This window comes from Vidua chalybeata, chromosome 1, assembly GCF_026979565.1.
Source record: "Vidua chalybeata isolate OUT-0048 chromosome 1, bVidCha1 merged haplotype, whole genome shotgun sequence".
Taxonomy (NCBI): domain Eukaryota; kingdom Metazoa; phylum Chordata; class Aves; order Passeriformes; family Viduidae; genus Vidua; species Vidua chalybeata.
In genome coordinates, this window is record NC_071530.1 from 18,431,455 (window position 1) to 18,453,819 (window position 22,365).

The 22,365-nt window shown below is 38.0% G+C and overlaps 1 protein-coding gene across 1 annotated transcript in view; it reads left to right on the forward strand.

Moving 5' to 3' along the window:
• The first annotated feature begins 255 nt into the window (after nt 1-255).
• DNAJC1 (DnaJ heat shock protein family (Hsp40) member C1) overlaps nt 256-22,365 on the forward strand; it is a 108,526-nt gene continuing 86,416 nt past the window's right edge. Inside the window, exon 1 of the mRNA XM_053961522.1 lies at nt 256-487. Within this exon, the coding sequence (XP_053817497.1) occupies nt 323-487 (165 nt within the window). The 5' untranslated portion in view covers nt 256-322. The remainder of the gene's footprint in view (nt 488-22,365) is intronic.

A 22,365-nucleotide genomic window follows, 5' to 3' on the forward strand; every position in this document is an offset into this window, starting at 1 on the left:
CGGGGCGGGGCGTCCGCGCGCACGCTGCTCGCGCCAGGAGCCGCTCGCGCCCTTCCCCCTTCGGCCTCTCCATTGCGCGAGCGCCGGCGGTTGCCGGGGTGCTTGACGTCACGAGCCGCGGAGGCGGTGATTGGCCGGGCGGGGAGCGCCCCCCCCACCCCTCCCCCGCTGTGGGACCGCCGCTACCGGGGCCGGGCCGGGCCTCGCGCGTCCCCTCAGTGCGGAGCGGCCGCCGCGGCGAGCGCGGCCTCCGCGGAGCGCCCCCCGGGCACGTCCCCGCTCCGCCAGCGCTCCGGTGCTGCCGCCGCCGCAGGCCGGGGTCATGGCCCGCCTGAGGCCGGCGCGGCGCCCTCGGCTGCTGCCGCTCCTGGCGCTGCTGGCGCTGCTTGCGCCCCGCGCCCGCGCCTGGGACAGCGGCGACCTGGAGCTCTTCGACCTGGTGGAGGAGGTGCCGCGGAACTTCTACGACTTCCTGGGGGTGCAGCAGGTGAGCGAGGGACCGAGCCCGCCCGCCGCCGCCCCCTGCCCTAGCCCGTTCCCATGGGCCCCGCGGGTCACTGCTGCCCCTGACCCCCAGCACAGCTGCCCGGCTCCCCTCGCCGGCCCCTCGCCCGCTCGCCTGGTGCTGTCACCCTCCTCCTGCCTTGGCCCCCCGCGCCCCGGCTCCCTGTCCCTTTCCAGCCTCTGCCCTCCCACTGCGGGGGCTCTGCTCTGCTTCAGGTACTGCTCTGTTGCTTCTCCTTCCTGCCCCACCATAAATCAGCCCTTCTTCTCCCACACCTTTGTGTGTTCCTACTGCCTGTTGCTTTTCTGAACATATCTCATTTTCTCCAAATGCATCTACAGCCAGACAAAAGTAGCTTCTGGGGTTTTCACACTTCCCATTCATATCGTCGGTATGGCAGTTTCTCACCTTTCCCTCGTTCTGCATAGCTGCTATGTCCTTATCTTAAGATTGTGCATCACCATGTGTTGCAGCTCATATTTTCTCTCACTCATGCCATGTGGTAGACTGCGACCCTTTGCTGTGTTAATGGCTTGTAGATGGTTATATTTGTTTACTTTCCATGTATCATGGTTATTGTGTGTGGTTTTCACCTCTCTCTGATAAGTAACACCTAACATTATCTTAAAGAATTTATTATGCACCTTCAGTTAATTATTCGTGCCAGTGAGGTCAAGACAGGAACTCCTGTTAAGAACACTTTTATCCCATGGTTCGAGTGTACATCTTGGATGTGGTTGCTGGTTTCACTGCCACTTGGCATCTTCAACTTGTATCACTTGCCTGGGCTCCCATGTGATGCCCTTTTTTTTCTCTAGATGCTCCACTATATGTGTGACCCTACTTAGGGTCACACATATAGTACATGCATCTAAACCACTTTTTTTACTTTCTTCCAATCAGTGTTCTTCTCCTCAGTAATGAAATACACAATTCTTTATATGCTGCTCCTTCACCCAGAATCCCCAAAAGACATTTTGCTCTTTCTCTGTCTCCTAGTGCATTCTGTACCCCTAGTACCTTCTCTTTCCAGTGCTATATTCTGGGGATTGATCCTATATAAATCCCTGCCAACCTTGAAATTTATTATGATGTCGTTCTTGTAGATTTTGAGGGTAATGACTGTATTTTCAGTGCATTTCACTAAGGCCGTGTCTAAAAAGAGAGGGAAGATGTCTGCAATATATTTGTCCAGTTTTGGAAGCTACTGGCTGTGGTTGTTCCGACTCTGTTTCATCTCTTTATTTCCTTCAGTCCTTCTTAAGCATCCAGTGTTAAATACTATTGTATTCCATCATCTATACAACACAGCAAGGACTGCTATTCATGTTTCATTTTCAAGACCCTAAAAATCTAGGTGTTAATTCTCAAAGACAATTTTAGTGTTAGATAATGTAGGAATGCAAAACTTTGTTTCTGTTAGTGATGTTCAGGTCTGGTATGCAACTCTTTGTTAACATCTTCCACAGTCCTTTCTTCTAGGGCCAAATCTCTACTTTGCCCTGTATGTTTAGCAAAGTGTTACTTTTAACAAGCAAATATTCTTCTAGTTCACATTTCTACTCCTAGTCATAATGGCAAACTTGTATCACTTGCAGTGTAGAAGCAAGGAAAAGGTTGGTGGAAGTGCAACACAAATGAGATAGAGGTGGTGGTTTTTTGTGTTTTTTTTTTTTTTTTTTTTTTTTTTGTTTGTTTTTTTTTTTGTTTTTTGTTTTTTTTGTTTTTTGTTTTTTTTTTAAGTGTACTTTTGTTTAAAGTGGTCACTCATCTTGTCATTATAGCCGAGACTGGAAGTGTACATAGTGCTGATACTTGACACAAGCAGCAGAATAGACCTGTGAGTGGAATAATGGAGTATGCAGTGTTGGGAGTTGAGCTTTGATAAGAATTCGTAAGTTTGGAAAATGCTGTGTGGATTTACAGGTTCTTTCACACTGTATCTTTTGTTCCTGCTGCTTGCTTCTCCAGCTCTGACCTATATCTGAAACTTCCAACAAGATCCTCATGTCATCCTGAAGGGATGTTGTCTTGCAGTGCCTTGATAGGCAGCCGCTGCTGTTCAAGGTACCTTATGAGAAGGGGAATTGTGACAGGATCAAGGGAAGTGCACAAATCTCAGGTGTGCTGTATCCTACCCAGGATGTCTCAACACAAAGCTGTCTTTTGCCATAATGTCTCAATGTGATGTTTGCACATTTCTTCAGGTCTTCTGCTATTTTTTAATACTATGGTTTAATGGACCTTATTAGTTTTGTATGTCATTATTGTTTCAGTTGGGATGCTTTTTGCTATAATACTGTAATTTCACTTTTTGTAGTTCTGATACTAGAGATTTCCTTCCCTGAGTTCAAGTGGTTTTCTTGTTAACAAGAGGTTGACTATGTGTGTGACAACAGCCTTTATGGCCACACCTTTGAACTGTTTAATGATCTTCCATTCATCAAGGCTTGCTTTTCCTTTCTCCCACCCATTCCTATTTCACTGCCTTGTGTCATGTCCTGATAATCACTTCTTCCTTCATGTGCTTCTGGGGAAGGGAATACTTCTCCATTATGCAGGATGTAGCTTCTACATCTGAGATATGGATGCTCAACTGTGTTAACAGTAGTGTGTCAGGGCTGCCAGATTTCTTCTAAACATGTCATGTTGTGTTTTGAAAAAAATGTGGGGAATTACTCCAATGCTTCCTTAAGGCATTAAAGCAGCTTAGGTTTCGATGAGAGAATTATGGCACTGATTGTTGAACTCGTACACGATGTCAGAAGCTGATGTTGACCTCAACTGACAAGATGCTGAAGGCATTGTGGGAAGTGCTGTAGCTCTCAAACATGCTTTGGTGAAGCCTCTGCTGTGTGGATTTTTTCACTCAAATTGGAGAGAAGTGATTAGGGTTTTGTTTTGTTACTGCTCTATGCTTGCAGGAATATGGGTTTTGTGTTTTGTCATTTTGAGGGCCTTGTGGAAGTCTCCTGGCATTGTCAGGTAACTCATCCAGCTCTGGTAAGGTGTTAAGTTTGAGCTGCTGTAGTGTTTTCTGATATCAATGGTAAAGATAGAGGGTGATCTAAGCGAAGTGATTGTTGTGGTTCTGAATGTGGAATGACAAAGTAAGAGTAAGATTGTGACTGTCTTGGCTGTTAAATAACTGACCTTTGTTCCTGATTTCAAAGAGGGATGGCTGAGCAATCTACAAATGCTCATGGAATGGTTGAGGTTGGAAGGTCCCTTCTTGTCCAACCCCCAAGTGTTAGGGTGAGCACCTAGATTAAGAAGTAACTAATTTTTATACAAGGACACAATCTATCTATTTGCTTTTTTATCAGATCTAATAGTACTATGGCATGACGAATGCTTTCATTGTTGTGTTGTTGCTATTGCTGTTCTGACCAATGTGGGAATTGCTCTACCTTCTTTTTCTTTGGTGGTTCTTAAATTGATTATATAATTAACTTAAATGACTCATTTAAAACATTTCTGGTTTCAAGAAGTTTGACCTAGCAGAATGGGGGTGTAACCTTTGGCTTGAGAAAAGGTTGCATTTCCTTATTCCCCAAGTGGTAACTGAAGAAAATATATCATAACCTCTTGACAAATCTGATGTAATAGTAATTTCATTAATCAGTTCAATATGGCCAGTTTCAAACCAACAAAGGAATCAGGACCAAATATATTAATCTAAAAACTCAGATGAAGCAGCAGAATTAAACCAGAGGCTATGCAGACTCAGTAATATGATGACCAGTTACCTGAGAGTATAGAAATGCAATGTTAACATTTTGGATAAATTCCAGGAAGATCTGAGGAGCTACAAGCTTGTATGGTGGAAAAATGAATGGGTCAAGTTAGTGTTATCATCTCTTACAGATTTTAATAGTTGATACCTTCATGAATATGATATGCTTTGGATAAATGAACGTTGCATCACTTGAACTCCTTCCCAAAATATGCTTTTGATTATAATTTGTTAATATGGCTTCAAGGGAATTACTTGTTCTTCCACTTTTTTTGGCTTGCAGCTAGGAAGGCACTACAAGCCTCTGAATGTCTTTTGAAATTTTGTCATACGGTTCTTGGATATAAAGGATCTGATCAAAAAATTTTTAGGTAATGTTGTTTGTGAAGATGTATTAGAATGAATGAGCTTTATTGCTGGAATTGAGCTGTGTGGAGCCATGTGTTGTGTGTCAGGACCAAGGAAGGTCTGCATAATGCTTTGGCTTCCACTGGTAATTACGTGAGGGAAGGGATTGGTGTTTCAGCCTAGCAGTTCTGCTAGGCCTGTTCATTGTAGGGAAACAAACACAGAAAGGTTCTCTGAGCACTCTTTGAGGTAGTGGAGGAGGCCCTGGGAGCTCAGGTTCTTGAGGGAGAATTAACAAGTAGGACTTGCTGCCCAGCATGGTAGATAAATATATAACCTGAAAATTGTTGAGAGGGATATTTTCTTCAGTTGCTTTGTTAGCAACTCCAAAAAAGTGCATGACATGAAAACCAAGGAGTTGGATTTCTATGGCTGTGGGAAACCACAACCTCTCCAGATGAGCTGGATATGTTAGGCTTATAGGCTTCTTTCAAGAATGCTGGAACAGATGAGCTGTTGTATACTGTGTCAAGTAGCAGGATTTGACAGGGTTATGTCTGTAGAGTGCAATGTTTGGTGCTACACAATTGATGTTCATACTGTTTGCATTTCAGGGATTTTTTTTTTTCCTTCTTGTTGAACTAATTCCAGGCTGGCTGCACGGACTCAATGCCTGTTTGTGTTGAAACACGCTGTTTGTGCTCTTGGTTTCACATCTTGTGGTTCAGTTCTCTCCGAAAGGAATCCTGTTCATCCACTCCAGGACTGCTTCATGATATGCAGTCAGTAGGTGCAACAGAGAAGTTTGATATACATTTGCACTCCTGGGCTGCACTAAAAGCATGAGGTAGCTGCACCTTTAAGACTATAGTTTCTAGTAAATTGCTGACACTGAATTGTGCCTCTTGGCGTTGCTCTGTAAGAAAAGGAACTAACACCACAACAAACTGTGTGGCTTTTATGGTATTATCAAGTCTGGAGGTGGAAGAAAACTCTCAGTAAAATGTTTCTATGTGGTCTGTTTTATCAAATGCATTGACTGATGGCATGCAATGCATACATCACCCCAGTTCAGAAGCTGTGAATTTGTATGTTTTATAAGTAAAGTTCTTGGACATAGATTTAGTAACCTATTTTTCAGAAATAATGGCAATCTTGGAAGTTGTCAGTGTTGTTTTGTCTGGCCCTGCTGTAGTTCTGGTTTTGACTGGATTATTGTCCAGAAAAAAAATCTACATTGAACTATCTTTCCTATAAAACTTCTGGGGAACTTTGAGTACATAGATTGGTCCCTTCAAGTGGGAAGAAACAGCCCTCCCCCATGTGTATTTGTCCAAGGAATACTGTTAAGTTCTCATCAAGGACAGCCTACCTGTATCCATGCACCACCCTGTCTTTCCTGACAGGCAAGTTGCGCATAACTAGAGCAAGGAAGGAGGGAAATAAGGAGGGGTAGCCCAGAAACTCAGCAGCCTGTTTGTTCTTCCCAGTGACAAGCTGGATTGCTCTCCATAGACATATTTTGGTTACTCTTCTACCACTTCAGACTGTTCTTCTCCCTGCTGCTTTTTAAGGTTAATGTATGTGGGTGCAGTGTTGATAAAATCATAAAGTGTGCATCATCTGCAAACATTTTAGCAAAAATCTAGTAGTTCAGTCTTCCAAGCTTTGGAAGTATTTGATCAAGTAAAACAAAACTTCACTTGCATGTGATTATAACATCACTTCTTCAGATGATTGTGTCAAAACTATGAGCTATAAGCTATTCTTGCTTTGTTTTGTAAGATTACTTTATCTTGCATGACAAATAAGATATTTACTGTGACCTTCAGAAATGTTGTGCTGTGAAATTACATGGAGCCATGTAGCACCTTAGTGTCTTACTCATTTCTGACAAAGAAAAGTTGTTCAGCTAGTGATTAAACATCATATCTAATGTCTCAACCTGTTTTGAGATTGCTTTCTACTTCTTGTTCAAAGTGTGTGTTAAGGAGATCTAAATTGGAAGGCATTAGATTTTAATACACTGTCAATTGCAACATGAATTCTCAGTTCGAAAGATGCAATGTTTCCATTTTCTTGCTCCAAGCTTTCAAAAATAATTAACTTCCATAATGTACAACTGGGTGATAGTAGTAGCAGACCTTTATTAGAACACTGAGGGATTTTAGTAATTCCTGAAGTTGTATTCTTTTAAGCCCATGAATATGCTGTCAGCATTGAGGCAGTAATCGTCCATTGCACTGGTCCAAACAAAAATATCATCAGAAAACCCAGTTTTGTTTCTAGCAGCTTTAGCTGTAATGTCAGTTCATTCTATAAAAGTAATTATGTGTTTTTTTCTTAGTGTGTTACTGGGACACAGTTTTGCATCCCTTTATGGTTAAAAACTTCCATTCTGAAGATGTTACTTGTAAATTATACATGGAACTGAGATTTTTCAGCAGTTCAGGAAACTCTGCTTGTCCCAAAAGATGTAAATTATTAAGGTTGTGTGAAGTCATCATTGATATTATTCATTTGGATCCTATAGAACGAAGTTGTTTTGATTTTGAGTAGTTTAATGGCTTGTAAAAGACACCATAGAGAAGTGCTAATGATAACTGCAGCATTTGTAACTGGGGATGGTGCAGGGTACAGGTTTCTGTGTGTTTTGGGATTTTTTTTAAATTGCTGAATTTACAGGTAAATTGCTGATAGATAATGTATTCTATTCTGTAAGTGCCCTGCCCTTATCTTTTTGTTCAGTGTTGTTGCATATAAAAATGATTGAGACATCTAGACATGTAAAGCTTGTATTTTCCATAAAAATGGGTTTTCTGCATTGTTGCCTATTAAATTTGTGCTTGGATGTTGTCCAAGATTTTTTTTTTCTTTCATTGTTGTCTCCTTTTTTCAAGATACAAAGTGCTTTGGAATCTACCAATTTAAGTAGTTTTAAAGACACTTACTCTTAACTTTCCCTGACAATTCATTCATGTAGTACTTTCCTGATTTCTTTCAGGTTATCTTTTCCTTTTTTCTTGCTGTTTAGAAGAACATACAGCAATAGGAAATTATTATGTTTGGGAACCCAAGGGAGCTGACAGTATTCAAAGTACAGTAAAAAGGATAAAATAAGCAGTCTTGAATTGGTTTGGTTTTGTTTTTTTTTTTCCTGTCTGCAGCAGCAATAATGTTTCAGCTCTTTCTCTCTATACTTCTTGTTTCACTAATCCTTTAAGGATGTATCCATAAGGATGTAGCCATAATAATAATTTTATCTTCAAATTGCAGAAATAAAAAATGTTTTTTTTTTGTTTTTTTTTTTTTCCCAAGTAGTTCTGTGTTTGATCTGTAATTCATTGAAGGGATTGACCCATTTCTTAGTGTAGAAGGGTGGGTGACCTGTGCTGGTGGCCTTTGGTGCTTACAAAAGGCTCTACATTTTATGGTTGTTCAAAATTAATCTCCTTTGCTGAAGTTCTAGGTATATGCCCATGTTGGTATCTGAAGCAGCTACGTAATTGTTCTAACATGGAATTTTGTAAACAGCTTCCCAGTGGGCCTTTTACTACTTGACTGCTGTGGATTGTAGTCATCATATTTGTCTGTAAAGCTGTGTAAAAAAAAAAAAATCTTAGAGGCAGCCCTAATTTCATTCTGTTGAATGATAAAGCTTTTATGCTCCATCTACAGTCATTTTACAGTTAAGATTAACATGGTTTTCTAATCAGATCTACAGAAAACTGTAGCTTCAAGGGAGATATTTAGAGGTATCTGTGGTGCTATTTTATCTTAAAGTATGTGGTAAAATTTAAAAAATAAAATGAGAATTCAGCATATAAGATGTTCCTTAATTGGTTTGGTGCTTCTTGTGCTCTCAGCAGAGCCGGTAACAAAGAGTCTGTGGTGCTATTGCGCAGCTGAGCCAGTAAGAATGAGAGTATAAGTGATAACAGAGGGTTTTATTTTGTCTCTAAGAATAGGTCTGATAAACATTAATTTCCTCCTTTTATTCATTTTAATATCTGAAATGTTTTGGTTTTCCACAGAATCCTAGTGGGCTAACAAAATTCATGCAGCATATGAAAATCTGCAGTTTTGCTTTCGATTTGTTTCTTAGTCTTTGTGCTTTTGCTTAGCTAGCTGCTGTGCAGGTTAGAAGTTGGCTTCTCTTTTGGGTTTTTTCCCTTGCAGTGTAAAATTGTTGGGTTTCCCTAAATTATGAGGAGATTTGGGGTTTCTGGGTTTCTTTTGTTTATTGTTTGTATGTCAGTCTTGTTTGGATGTTACTAACTCTGTATACAAGTGATTTGTAAACAGTCTCAGGAATGTGGTAATGTGTTGTACACGTGGTATATGTTACAGTTATGCAAACAGTAACAGTTTAAAGCAGGATTGTGTATTCCTGGGCCTCTCATCTGAGGTTTTGCTTAAGTGCAGATTTCCTAAATGACCTGGTTGCAGGCCTTGCAAACTATTCTTACTGATGTCAAATGAGCAGTGGGGTGAGAAGTGAAGAAAGTTCATATGCAGTTTCTGATAGATCTGAAATTCTTCCTTATCACTGTTAATCTGGAAAATTTGTGGAAGAAACTGGACGATGCATAGGAGCTGTTGAAATAAAGTCACTTGGCAATCCTTGTATGACTGAAGAGAGAGGGAAGAACTAAAGGGGTCTTGCCACATGGGCTGTAATTATGAAATGCTGCTGTCTCCAATACTGTAAAGTACTTTCACTTGTTGAAGGAAGTGTCCAGTGCTGATGAGGATATGCGAAAGGTGTGAAATAGCCATATTGTGCTGATTTGGGTTAAATAGTTTCTCCTTTAAGGGACAATGATTGCTTTTGCCTACTCCTAAAACTATTGCAAATGATTTTTTAGTGTGATTGATCAGTGCTTTATTACATTTTATTTATTTATTTAGCCAAAATCGGTTTTATCAAATTGATCAGTTTTAATTCAGTTTTATCAAACTGATTTAGGCTAGCTTTTATATTCTATAATCACCATTTCAAACTCAGTGATTTCTCTAGTGTTTTTCTATGGGATATAAGTGCTGTGATGGGAGAGTAAGAGTTTGTATGCCATTTAACTTTGTGATGGTCTAAGTCATTAATTGATTTACTGGATGTTGTGTCTAACAGTGGCTGCTAAAATCTTGTACTACAAAAAAGTCTGTAAAATTTAATCCTACATGGAAGCCTCTTCCCACTTCCTACTAAGATTTATTAAAAATCGATTCAAATCATACATTTCTTTCAATTGATTAAAAACTTGAAATAGATGTGTTTTCCAGTCTGAGTCTACCTATCTATTGAATAAAAAGTATTTCTTCTGTCATGTTGTAACTTGTGTGGCTTGTAGTTTCTGTTCTACTTCAGAATTTTCTATTTCTACTTTAGTAGCTGTTCCACACTCAAAGCTAAGCCAGCAGCATTCAGAACAAAGCAAAAAAGTCAAATGTTGGCTTCTGTCTGTTGAGAACAGAGTTTTCATAGTTGAAATACAGATTGAGGGGATCAGCCAGTCAGTTGTTTTTTGCAGCTTACGATAGTGAAAGAACAAACTTCTTCTGTACATAAATTGTGTGCTGTGTTTGAAAATTAAATGTAGCTGACTTACATTTATTCTCACTTGCATAGTACAGAGTTCCCATGCTGGAGTGCACCATTACTTCATGTAGTAAATATTTTTGGTCTTTGTGTTTTCTGGCTGAGTAATATTAGATGCTTAATTGGAAAGCAGTTGCGTGAGTTTTTAGTTTTATTTTAAAGGAAATAAAAATGAAACTAGTTGTCTGCTGGAGAGATAGACTTAACCTATTACTGACTTAAGAATTTCATCAATCATGATGAGTTTGACCTTTGATACACTTACACTTACTTCTCTTACCTACAAACAGATATGATCTGTAGACACCTTAATTTTCTGGAGGAGATGTAGATCTTTCTTTCGTGACCTTAGATTAAAGGACAATAGCTGTTGTATCAATTAAAAAATAATGTGATTTTTAATGCACTTGAGAGTACTAAACACATTTGCCTTATCTGGCAATAGTCTGGAATTGTCTTGAGCAATGCATCCTGATGGTCTGTGAGAGCCTGTTTTCATTCCATAGTCTTCTTGGTCTCCATTTAGGGCATCCCTCCATGTCATCCATGAGCTCCTTGGATACCTTGAAGGAATGCTGAATGCTGTCAATGGGTTGTCTGGTTTCTGCTCTTGTTTCTTATTATTTATGCACTTCTGTATTATCCTTGCACTTCTTTCTTTAATAAAAGCAATAAAACCAGTGGCAATAGATGGTGTCACTGGGGAGCACAGTGAACGTAACAGTATTTTGCAGTCCATTTGCCCCCCCATACCTTTCAGCTGCCACAGTTTTTGATTAGCAATGTTCAGAGGTGCATTCCTGGTGGTACCTTTCAGTCTGGTGCTGTATAGTGGATTTGTAGAACTGTCAGCAATGTCTTGGATCACTTAGTGATTTATACTTGCCAGCTGCAAGCTCTGCTCTTTGTAGGAAAGGTGTAGTTTAAGGCAACAGTCTTACCTACACTAAATCTCATCTCTCACTTTTTTGCTAGATCACTTGGTTTGGTATTCCCTTGCTGTGTCTGGTACCTACCCAAAACATTTAGCATCACTGCATGCTTGGCTCTTCAGGTTGTCTTTGAAAATGCTGAATGAAGCCAGTCCCAGCACCAATCCCCCAGCAGGAGACCTTTCAGCTGCCTTTTCTCTGCCCTGAAGACTGGCCACTAGACCTTGCTTTTTGTATCCTGTTCATTAATTCTCTTTTTGTAAGACTTTTTCCTCCCATCTTGTGTTAAGTTAGTCACTTTAATAGCCTTTGGTATGGAACCTTGTCAAAAGCTTTTTCAAAATTGTTGGGTCCCTGGTGGCATTTTCTTTGCAGCACTGGCTTATCTTCCTCACCTGCAGGTGTGCAGTTTTATATATATATTTATTTCAGCAGTCTCAGGTGATAGCTCAGGTCCTGACTTATTAGCATCTAGTTTGTCTGTTTGGGGTAATATGTCTAATAATATTTTAAGTTGAATTCGCTTCTCTTGACCTGCAAAGAAAGCAATTGTTGTGGGAATCTCTTGAACATCTCCAACAGGGAAGATTCATTAAGTGAATTATGAAATTACTTGTCTGTAGCTTTGTTCCTAAATGAAACTTTTCATAGTTTTGTCATCAAGCAGTCTCTAACATCTTGGTTTTGAATACATCTGAAGAAATAAAAGGGTTTTGAAAATAAAATAAATTGACACTCTAGTTTTCTTGGACAAATACAAAAGTCCTCAGTAACATGCTGGAAAGAAGTAGGCAACACATTTTCTTAGCTATGCATTCCATGAATTCTGATGGAACTAGCACAAAAATCCACCATGTTGCTGTTGTGGTTATTTATTGTTAGAAGGAAGAATAGCTGCTGTTACGCTGTTTTTCCTGTTTGATTAACTGCTATGCATGAATGATTGAGCACATTTTCATAGGAACCCAGGCTTTTAACTGAGATCTCCATAGGGAGTTCAGGAACATATCATCTGCTTCTGGTCACTTTGCTTTGGTTACTGGTCTCAACTCTGTTACATCAGTCATGGGCAGTAGTTCTCTTTTCAGGCAGCAAGATACAGGGTTTGGGCTTGTATTACTACTGGAGTTAAGACTTAAGCAGAGTTGGTTTGTGTCCTGTCATCCCTCCCCCTCCCTCCTTTTTGACTCACAGTTCCTTTATAGCATAGTAAATCTGTGGATTTATTAATTCTGCATCAAAATTCTTACTGTGATGTACTTAAGTATATAGTTTTGGAAACAATAAGATTATTTTAATACAGTTATTGTAATTCTGATGGTACCAATTACTTTCTATGTCTTTGCTTATTCCTACTGGTTTAGGCAAGATTTTGGTATTGCATAAAGCACAGTGAAAATTTCAATTTTGTGTTTTCAATCGGGTGTTGGCATTGTGAGGAGAAACATGACAGGGTTTTATGAAATACCCTCACTTCTAGAAGTTTTTAAAAGGTAGACACTTGCTGAAATAACTTTTGCAGCAGGAAAGTTGTTTGAAATAGAGGAGCTTTAATGGAACATACTAAAGCTAAAAGTTATATCTGATAAAGGGTATTGAATTTCAAGTTTTCAGTACAGTTCTTTATTGTATAATCAATTTTCTTATTCTTCTAAGTACAGTTGATCTGTTTATTGTTCAGGGACATAATAAAGTCATAGTTCTAGGTCCTATTTAAAGGAATTAAGCCCTGTCTTTAGTCCTATGCTTTCCTTCCATGCTGTGCGTGTACCTTGACTATCATCAAGAGATGAGAATTTAGCTGTTTGCTAGCATCCGCATGACTGATGTGGTACATTGAGAAGTCAAGTTTGAGAACAGAAAGAAACAGTATCTAGAAAAAATGTGGGGTAATGAAAGATGAAATCAGACTGTTTTCTGGGAACAGTAGTTTTGTAGGTACAATGCACTGGGTGCAGAGTTTAGATGGAGAGCTTTGTAGCAGAGGTGTTGGTGGTAAATACTTTGTGTTTTGAGTTCCATTTGGGATTGTCTTTTTAAGGCTGCAGTTTGCTTAGTGTGACAGCAAATTGCAATATATAGTTAGCTTTATCTTGATTTTTAGGTAAAACTGTAATATTTAATTCTCTCAGTCTCTGAAGATGTATGTTTGAGTGGATTGTATTTACATCCAAAATGTTTAGGTAATACTATCTTCTCCAATAAAAAGGGATAGAGTTGGAGAGAAATGCATTTGAATTGAAAATCATGCCCTAACAATAAAGTACTTTAATCTTGGTATTATACGTCCTATTTTAAATCATACTGTTTTAAAGTTTTCAGTACAAAACTTCTGTTAGTATTAATTTCATAATATCTGAAGTCTAAAAAGTAAATTGGGACATCTGTTTAAAAAGTGCTCTTTCATAGGTTGCCATTTTGTATTACGGAAGGTTGACTTCCCTTGTAAATGTATTTGTGAAAATAAACACTGCTTAACATTGAATATGGATATCCACATTTTCTTTCTAAGAAACATTCTTTCATTTGTCTTCTGTGTGTTTGACTTCCTCAAAGTTCCGATTTTTAACACAAATTTTTTTTTTTTTAAAAGAAAATATGATTGGTATTTAGACAACTGTTAGCAGGGGCATATCTCCTTAAACTTCTGACCGAAAGGAAGCAGAAGGCTGTGAAACGTGAGTGTCTTCACTTCTGGAATATGTAAGATGCATTCCTGCAGCTTCTGCGGTCTTTTCTAACAGATTAACTCAAAGACACTGTCATTGAATTAATGGTATCCCATTATTATCAGGGTATTGGTTATCCTGTCTGCTGTCATGAGATATAAGAGCCTTACATGACAGCTGGTTAGACGTGATTGGATTGATACTATGGCCAGGAAAGACAGTACTGGACCAGGTTGCTTTCTGAAATTGATTTCTCAGTCAAGACAGAATTGTATCTTGATCAAGTATTCAATATTTTGCAATTCAGCTAAGACAAATATACAAACTATTCCCCATTCCAGTTGCACGTGTAGAACTTGCAGTTGTCATACAACCAAACACCTTCCCCGCCCCCAACTTACGCCAGGGTTGCTTGTGTAGTCTGAGTGTTTGGCTGCAAGCTTGAAAGGGGTACATATATTGTAATCATTGCCATGCTTCACCTGAGTATGAGATTCACAGCATAGTTTAGTAAGATTATTTTTTGACTGTTCTTAAGGGGCAGCTTGCTCAACCAGAGGTTCCTCTTCGACTCTCCTCTGGCAAAGTGTGGATGGCAAAAAAGACTCACATATAAAAAAAAACTATCAGTGTTCCGTCTGACACTCCCCCCTCCCCCTCAATCTATTAGTGGATTTAGGCATGAAGGTAAGAATGCCAAAAAAGATGGAATCTTGTATGAGTTGGCAAAGCTGAAAAATAACAAACTGTCATGATAAAAATCTATTTTTTGTCCAGTTAAATAGTGAAACCAGTTTTGCCAGCTAAAGATGAACTGGTATGAATCCTGAAGTGGTGGTAAAAGAAAAATTTAGACTCCATGAAGGACATTGATCTCTCAGATATTCTAAAAACATGGAAAAATCAGTGAAATTAACAGATCTTTCCCCCTCCTTCCCTGCTTAACTGTTGGGTTTTTTTCTTTTTGGTGGTGTTTGTTTGTTTTTTGGTGTGACTGAATTAATACAAAAGGCATTAGCTAGTGTGCTAGGCTATGGTAAATGTAATGCGGATAATTTTTCAGTCTAGAAAATGCTGTTCTGACTCTGAGCCCAAGGCTTGTGCTCTGGGATTTTGGTAGTAACAGATTCATATATTGGTAGTAGGCACCTTGAAAACAGGATTCGTTTTCACAAGGATTCTGTCTTGCAGTGACTTAATTAAGGAAAAACATCATCGCAAGAGGTGAAATAATACTCTAGATGAGCTGTGCTAGTGTAAAATCTATCAGTTAACCTGATGCACAGTGCAGGGTAGCACTTTGCTGAGGCCCAACACTATGGCAAGAGGAAGGAGAGCAGAAGAATAGAGTAAGCCAGCATGTGCTTGGAATAGCAAGTTACTCCAGGGAAGTTTCTTATGGTCAGTCTTGCTGACTGCCTAGCAGGCTTGAGTTCTTCTGTATTAAATTTTTAAGATAAATATCTAATTGGTGATTTTAGCAAGAATTGTTGCATGTGCTCTGGTATAACTGCTGTAAAATTGTGTTTCTTTTCAAGCAACCAAGCATCAGGAAAAGTGCTGCAGTTTCTAATATAGCCCAAGGAAGGGAGCTAATCTTCAGCAGATTCATTGCTGATCTTTTGATGACATTTTTAAGTTGCATCTTGCTTATTATGCTGTCCTTTGTTTTCTGTTTAAGTTGGACCTTGGTGGTTTTATTTGGATAAAGTATGAGCACCTATCCCATGTTCTGACAAAGCCTGGTTCAGATGATATTTTGGGTGAGTTGATCTTAAATTTCTAGGCCACAGCCTTTCTTCTAGAGTCCCAGTGATAGTCCCATCTTGACAGAGAAGAGCAAAGGCAGGTTTTATTCTGGTTATTGCTAGGATAACACCTGTGGCCCCAAAAAGGAAGATGATGCTTCCTTGTAGACTTCCTGTGTGTTTTGTTTTAGTTGAGCTTTGTTATATTCTTTACCCAGAAAAGATGCAAACAAAACTTAAAAATTACCTACACTGATAATCTTTTGTTTCTTGAATCTCTTCATTTCTCTCTAGACTTCATAACAGATCTGCCTACAAGGACTTCATTTTCTAGATTAATGTTTGGCAACAGGTTTGCAGTTTTTGCTGCCATTAGCTTGCTGGACTTCCTGGTGGTGGTATTGTTGTTTTGATTTTTTTCCTTTTTTGCATAATTTTTCCCACAAATGAAATCCCTTTCTTCAAACTGTTAATCCTAGAATAATGATGAAGTATGAGACAGTTAAGTAAATGGTTTCTTGTTCTTTGGTATGCCTACAGCTGGTTTTCATCCAGCCAGTACTGAGTGTTCCTTTAATGAGGGCAGTGTCCGAGGTCTCTTGTGGCCGCAGCTGAGAACTGCTGCACTGGTTGTGATGCTCGAGTGGTGGTACAGCTTTGTAAGTACATCCTAGTACAATGCAGTTCTAGAGCTAGAAATTGTTTTCTATTCTTTGACGGCATTTTCCATGGCTTCTGTGCTAGTTGTTTTTTGGTTTTCTTTCTGCTCTAATTTTTAGAGGCTGCAAGAATGAACAGTCTGATACTCCTCTCTGTTCTGTTTGGGTTATACTGTACTTTGCCTTCTGAATTTGTTTCCCTTTTATATTTGTCCTCTCATTAATTAAGAACTAGAGTTAACAATCAGGGATACATTGCAGGGATATCTGTAACTTTTGAAACACCCTTTCTCTGGTTACTTTTCTTATCAATGTATTTGATTCTTCTGAGATATCTGCAATCAGTTCAGACTACACATAATCATGTTTGGGAGGAAAAACTAAGGGTTTTTAAATTTCTTGTTCATGTCCAATGTCTTCTGTTTGTCACTCCTAATCTTTAAAGTCATCTTTTCTCTTTATTGCGTGGTTGGTTGGTTTGTTTTTAAATGTATTCCTGCTGCCATCAGATTTTACTGTGGCCTTCACTGCTCATCATAAATTCAGTCTGCCCCTTCAGCTTGGGAGCTGAAGTGGTTGCATGGACCCTGGTTAACTTGTATTTCAATTACTTCAGGAACACACTCTTTGTCTAATCCCTATGCTTTCTATAACTAAAATGACTGTCTAAAATTGGTTTTGGCTTTTCAGTTGGACCTGGAGATGAATTGCCAAGCAACAGGCACTTAGTGTTGCTTTGATATTAAAGCTACATGTGGCTTTAGGCTGCATGTTACAGTTGCCCCATAAATTCCCTTTTTTTAATCCTGCCTTTTTTTAATCATCACATAGTTTGGCATTGTTGGTGGTACTTTTTTATTTTATTTGTTTTTTGTTTTTGCCAGTTCACTGATTTTTCGTTCAATTTTTAGTCTTTTCTCATGCATGTAATTCCTGAAGATCCGTTTTTACTTCTGCCTGCCAGTATCAGTTCTATTTCTTCTTTCCCAACATTGTAGAAGAAATAATTGTCCTAAGTTTCCCAATATATACTTTTATTGTTTGTGGCTTTTAAAAGTTATTCTCAAATAAATACTTGATGTGTTCTAAATTTCAATATGTAGGTGTTGTATCAATTATTATTTTGAAGGAGGATTTTTTACAATTGTGTTTAAAAATTTCTGGTCTAGAAATGAAATGTCTTTGGATGAGCAGGCTGGGTTCCAGGGACAAGCAGACACAGAAGTCAGATCTTTCAGATTGACCTCATCCAGCTGGAAAGTTTGACTGCCTGGAGGTCGCTTTTTAAATGGCAAAGTTTTAGCAGACTGCCTTGTGTGAGCCTCCTTTTCAGCAGAGCTCACTCTGCTCAGTCAGAAGTAGGTAAGTGGCCACCAGTGCTTACACAGATCAGGTTGAATCTGTGGACTGCTGGACAGAGGATTTGATAGAGGTACATCAATAATTCTTTCTTTACCAATGTAGTAATGATAAGGCATAGAATATCTCTGCTGTCAAAACTGTTGTTTTTGGGTTTTTTTCACTATTCCTTTTTCTGTTTTTAAATTTTTGTAACAAAAGTTAAATTCCTAAGCTCCATTGCATGTGCTGGTTGCTATTCTGTCTAACAGGACAGCACCAAGAAGTCTTTGTACTTTATCTTCTGCTGTGGGCAAAACACCCAATTGGAATAACTGCTGAAAAGAAAATGTAGTGAAATAAGATTGTGTGCATGCAGGAGCACATAGAAGTTCTTAGTGCAGTGACACTGGGTGTGTGCTAGGAGGTTTATTGCAGTGGTATTCCTTGCTATTCCAACAAGGTCATGGTGGAGACCTTGTGGGCTTTCTGTAACTCAAAGCACTCTATGTAGGAGTGATGGCCAACCATGGGAATAGTTGTACCATAAGTCACTGAGGGGTTGAAATTGAAATAATCAAGATCTTGCAGCCTGGCTCCATTCTGCTGTTACTTTGTTAGTTCTTTTTCCTATTTATTTGATCTAGACAAACCCTCCCAGTTTTTTGGTGTGTTGTGTGCTTGTTTCCCAGTAGGTCACTTGTGACTGCAGAGCATGAAGGCTTCTCCTGACATAACAAATGTCCACAGTTGATTACAGCTGTGGAGCACAAAGAGACTGACATAGCTGCATACTTGCTGCATTAGACACTGCTGGAGAGATGAGCTACTGTTTCACTCTTTCTTTTGAGATACTGCCAATAGGCAACACAAAGTCTGAGGAGATGTTTATGCTGCTCCTTCTAATTATGTTATGAAATTCTTCCTAATTGCCAAATTAAATGTTATTAGTGTTAAGCATTAAGTATATTATTCCTTTTAAATAAATTATTTTATTGTGATGCTTTTCTCTTTCTAAATCTAGTGTTGGGGAATATGGATGTAGATTTTTATTCTGTGCAGTTTGAAGTAAAAATAAAGCTTACAAAAAGTGATTTGAAACCATTGTTGAATTTATTGTGTGAGGCACTATAGTGCTCTGGAGTAGATATATCAGAACTTCAATGAGAAGAACCATAAAGATTGTCAGTATTTAGTAATTATAGTTATCTCTCTACCATACTGATCATTTAACCCGATGATTGAGATTTTACATTTTTAAGTTCAGTTTGGGTTTCTTACCACTTGATGGCAGTGAAGGAGCTAGTGTTGCCGGGCAAGGGTTCAGGGCAAGAACCATTATGAATAACAAAAGAGGAGGTACAAAGGAAGCCTCTGACATTTAATATTGTTCACATTTCTAGGTGATATTACATATACCACAAATGACAGTTCATGGAGAAAAGCCTCTAGATGGAGCTTCAGTACTTTCAATGGGGAGAGACTTTTATACTCAAGTGGTTTCCTCCTATTTATAATAATTGTTTCTAACAACAACTTTTCCATTTAGACCTGGAATGATACCAGACATTATCAATAAGTAATGTCAGTGCTTCTGCTGTTAAAAGCGTACTACTTGAAGAACATGCAATTCTGGCATTTTTGTCACACCTTCTGTTCAAATCCTACAACTTCTCAAGATTCTTAGGAATTCTCAGGTATTGTTAGAAATGTGTGTTGTACATTAAGGATCAACGTAATTTTTCAAGATTTTTAAAAAAGGAGATAGTTGGATTTCACTGGTGGCCAAAAAGAGAAACTTGAACAATGCTGTTCACTGGAAACTATCCTGCAATATTTACTGCTGTACGTGGTCTAGTCCCATTGAAGAAATGTTTGTTGTAACATTAAATATTACAATGCATGGATGTGTGTTTGAGGTGCTTTATTAGTGAAGGTTCTTTTGCACTTCCTACACCCATGTACACCTCTTGCCAAGCTGGTATGGGGAAATGAACCATATAATGGCCCTGCTGTAGTAATTGGCTCCACATGGGTGGACTCCAGTGCACAGACAAAACCTTATTTGAAGTAATTGGTGCTTTGTGTAGGTACAAGGGTCTGTACATGCAGATTTATTTTGGATCCTGGGTCAAACCTTGGCATTACTAAAGGTTTCAATTTCTTGCAGTGTCTTTGACGTGTAAGTGATTTTGAATGAGTATCAAAAACATCCATGCAGATGCAACTTGATTGAACTTTTTTGTTGAAATACACATAGCTAACATTTTGCAGTTATATTTTTGATTGGATGATAAGTAAAGAACTCGGTTTGTTAAGTTTTCCATGTGTACAGCCTGTTATTAATTTAAGAGAATGTCAGAAAGCAAACTCTAAATTTGCATAATTATTGAATGTTTAAATCCTTATCAGCAGTAGTTCTATAGTTCTATAATATGTAAACTATGTAAACTTACAGTTCAAAATAAGTTAAAATTGCCAGAGCTATCAAATATTTATTTTGGTTTCAGATGCCATTCTTGTTTTTAAAAAGCATTAAAGAATGTTATTCTTCGTAATTAGTATTATTCCTCTTATTAGTGCTAGCAATTCGAATTGATGGACTGCTCTGCTGGTTAAATGTAATGGCAGCCAGAGCAAACTTACTGGGGAAAATTCCAGTTTATTTTATCAAATAAGTATCAAATACAAATTCTGTCAAGTGGTAGAAAGAAAAGGTTAGAAGATGGAGTCAAAGATACTGCAGTGTTGTTTAGAATGATGGTTTTAGTCAGGGGAGACTTGTTTGCTGGAAATGCCCTTGTGAGACTGTAGCATTTAATCTATGCCATTAGTCCGTTGTGCGGCATAAAGTGGTATTGGAATGGGATTCTTGTCAATGCTGTTTTCAGTAAGATTTGTTAGAAAACGATGTAATTTTACTTCATTACATGGTATGGCTGTGTTTTTTTAATGTCATTGGAAAATCTTAGCTACTGTGGTGCAATACAATTTTATGATAAGGTGGTGAAAGCTTTTCTAGCTGCTACTGTCCAATTTAGAGGAATCTGAAATTTGAAAGATGCAAGAAAATTATGGCAGCATTTGAAACATGAAATCTGTTTTAAGAAGTTAATGTTAATCTTACTGTGTTTTGCTTGCCAGGATGAATAGCATAAATGCCAAAAATCAGATATGGGAAGAATACATCTATTTGTGCAAAATAAATTTTATTTTTCTAGGTGATTGTTAAGAATTTTAGCAAATGTAACTTAGAAAAAAAAAAAGGTTGGTTGGTTTGGGTTTTTTTTTTTTGTTCTAGAGATAAACTTATCTAGCTGATGGGCAACTTATTCAGGGGTGCATGTTATATGATTACATACACTTGTTAAATATTGTGTGGAAGAAATCACATTTTATAAAAGGGAGAAAAAAGGCTGTGAGTATAATGCAACTCTCATGCTTCCTAGAGGGTAACTAGTTTGTGCTAAATAGTTTCTATATTAATCAGTGCAGTAGTAGCAATTCCCCAGAAGCAATGTGTTACTTTTATTTCTCCTTATCTGGTAAAGAGTTGCCAATAATAGTAAAGGTCTCAATTTCTAGGTTTTATCTCTGTGCAAGTCAGCAAATTCATATTGATCTTTTAAAAATCCTCTGGCCTTTTTCTTTCACTGTGCTAACACTTGGGATAAGTTTTGCCCTGAAACTGTCTCTTAGTTATATCTTTATATTAACTTTATCATTAAAACTTTGAGGTTTGTTGATGACATTTTTATTTATCCTTGACTGCTAAATCCCAAATGGTCACTTCCTGAGTGGGCAGAACGAACAAGTCAGTTCTTGGAAAAGGCAAAAAATGGAACAAATTACCAACCAATATCTGGAGTTAATAGCCTTGAATATTCCTGTGTTTACTCTGACGTGTATTTTGAACAATGAATTCATTCCCTTTATGTAGGCTATACTTAACTTTCTAATTTATTAAAAATGCCTTACCAGAACTGACGACTATTGTGAAGTTCATTTTCACATTTACTTGCTTTTTAATAATGATAGAGGAGATTCACTATTCAAAGCTACTGAATTACTGAAAATAATCAGAAGTTTCCCTTCAATGAGTAGACCTTCTAAACAATTCTAATTTATATTAACAATTATAGAATTCAATAACAATTCTTTGTTATAATTGTAGAATAATAGAAAAAAGCTGATAAAACTGGTTATAGAAAACTCTTTAATGATTAGCAATTCTCATAAATATGAAGAATTTAAAATTGCTCATATAATTAACTCTTTATGTTTTATTTTGCCATAAGAGAGCCTTTCAGAATTTGAACTTCTGTTACAACTTATTTACGTGGTGAACAGCAAGTTTTTTGTTTGTGTGCCCTTATTCAATACTCACCTATATTTCAGACCCAGCTAAAGCTTTCTGTAGACTCATTTCATAAAGAAAGCAGAATTTTTCAGTTTATAGATATGAGTCTGACTGGAGATCTGTAAATATTATTGAATTAAAGTTTAGCATGCTTGTCAGTTTGAGAGCATAATTCTATCAGTATTTAGGCAGCAGTAGCATTTGAGTCCCATGTAAGTACATGCATGAATCCTAGTATTCCTGAAAACTCATGTAGTTGGAATTTCAGTATTTAAAATAATGTTGATTTAATTGCATGCAAGCTTGGATTGCCTCATGTGGGAATAGTATGGTTCTATATTTTAAGTTATTTTTTAATATAGTGCAGGGAAACTACATAAAATATAAAATACATGAAATATGGTTTCAAAAATATTACTACAATACTTGGAGTCCTGGGGCTGTTTTAAGGAAAATCTTGGATTAGTCATG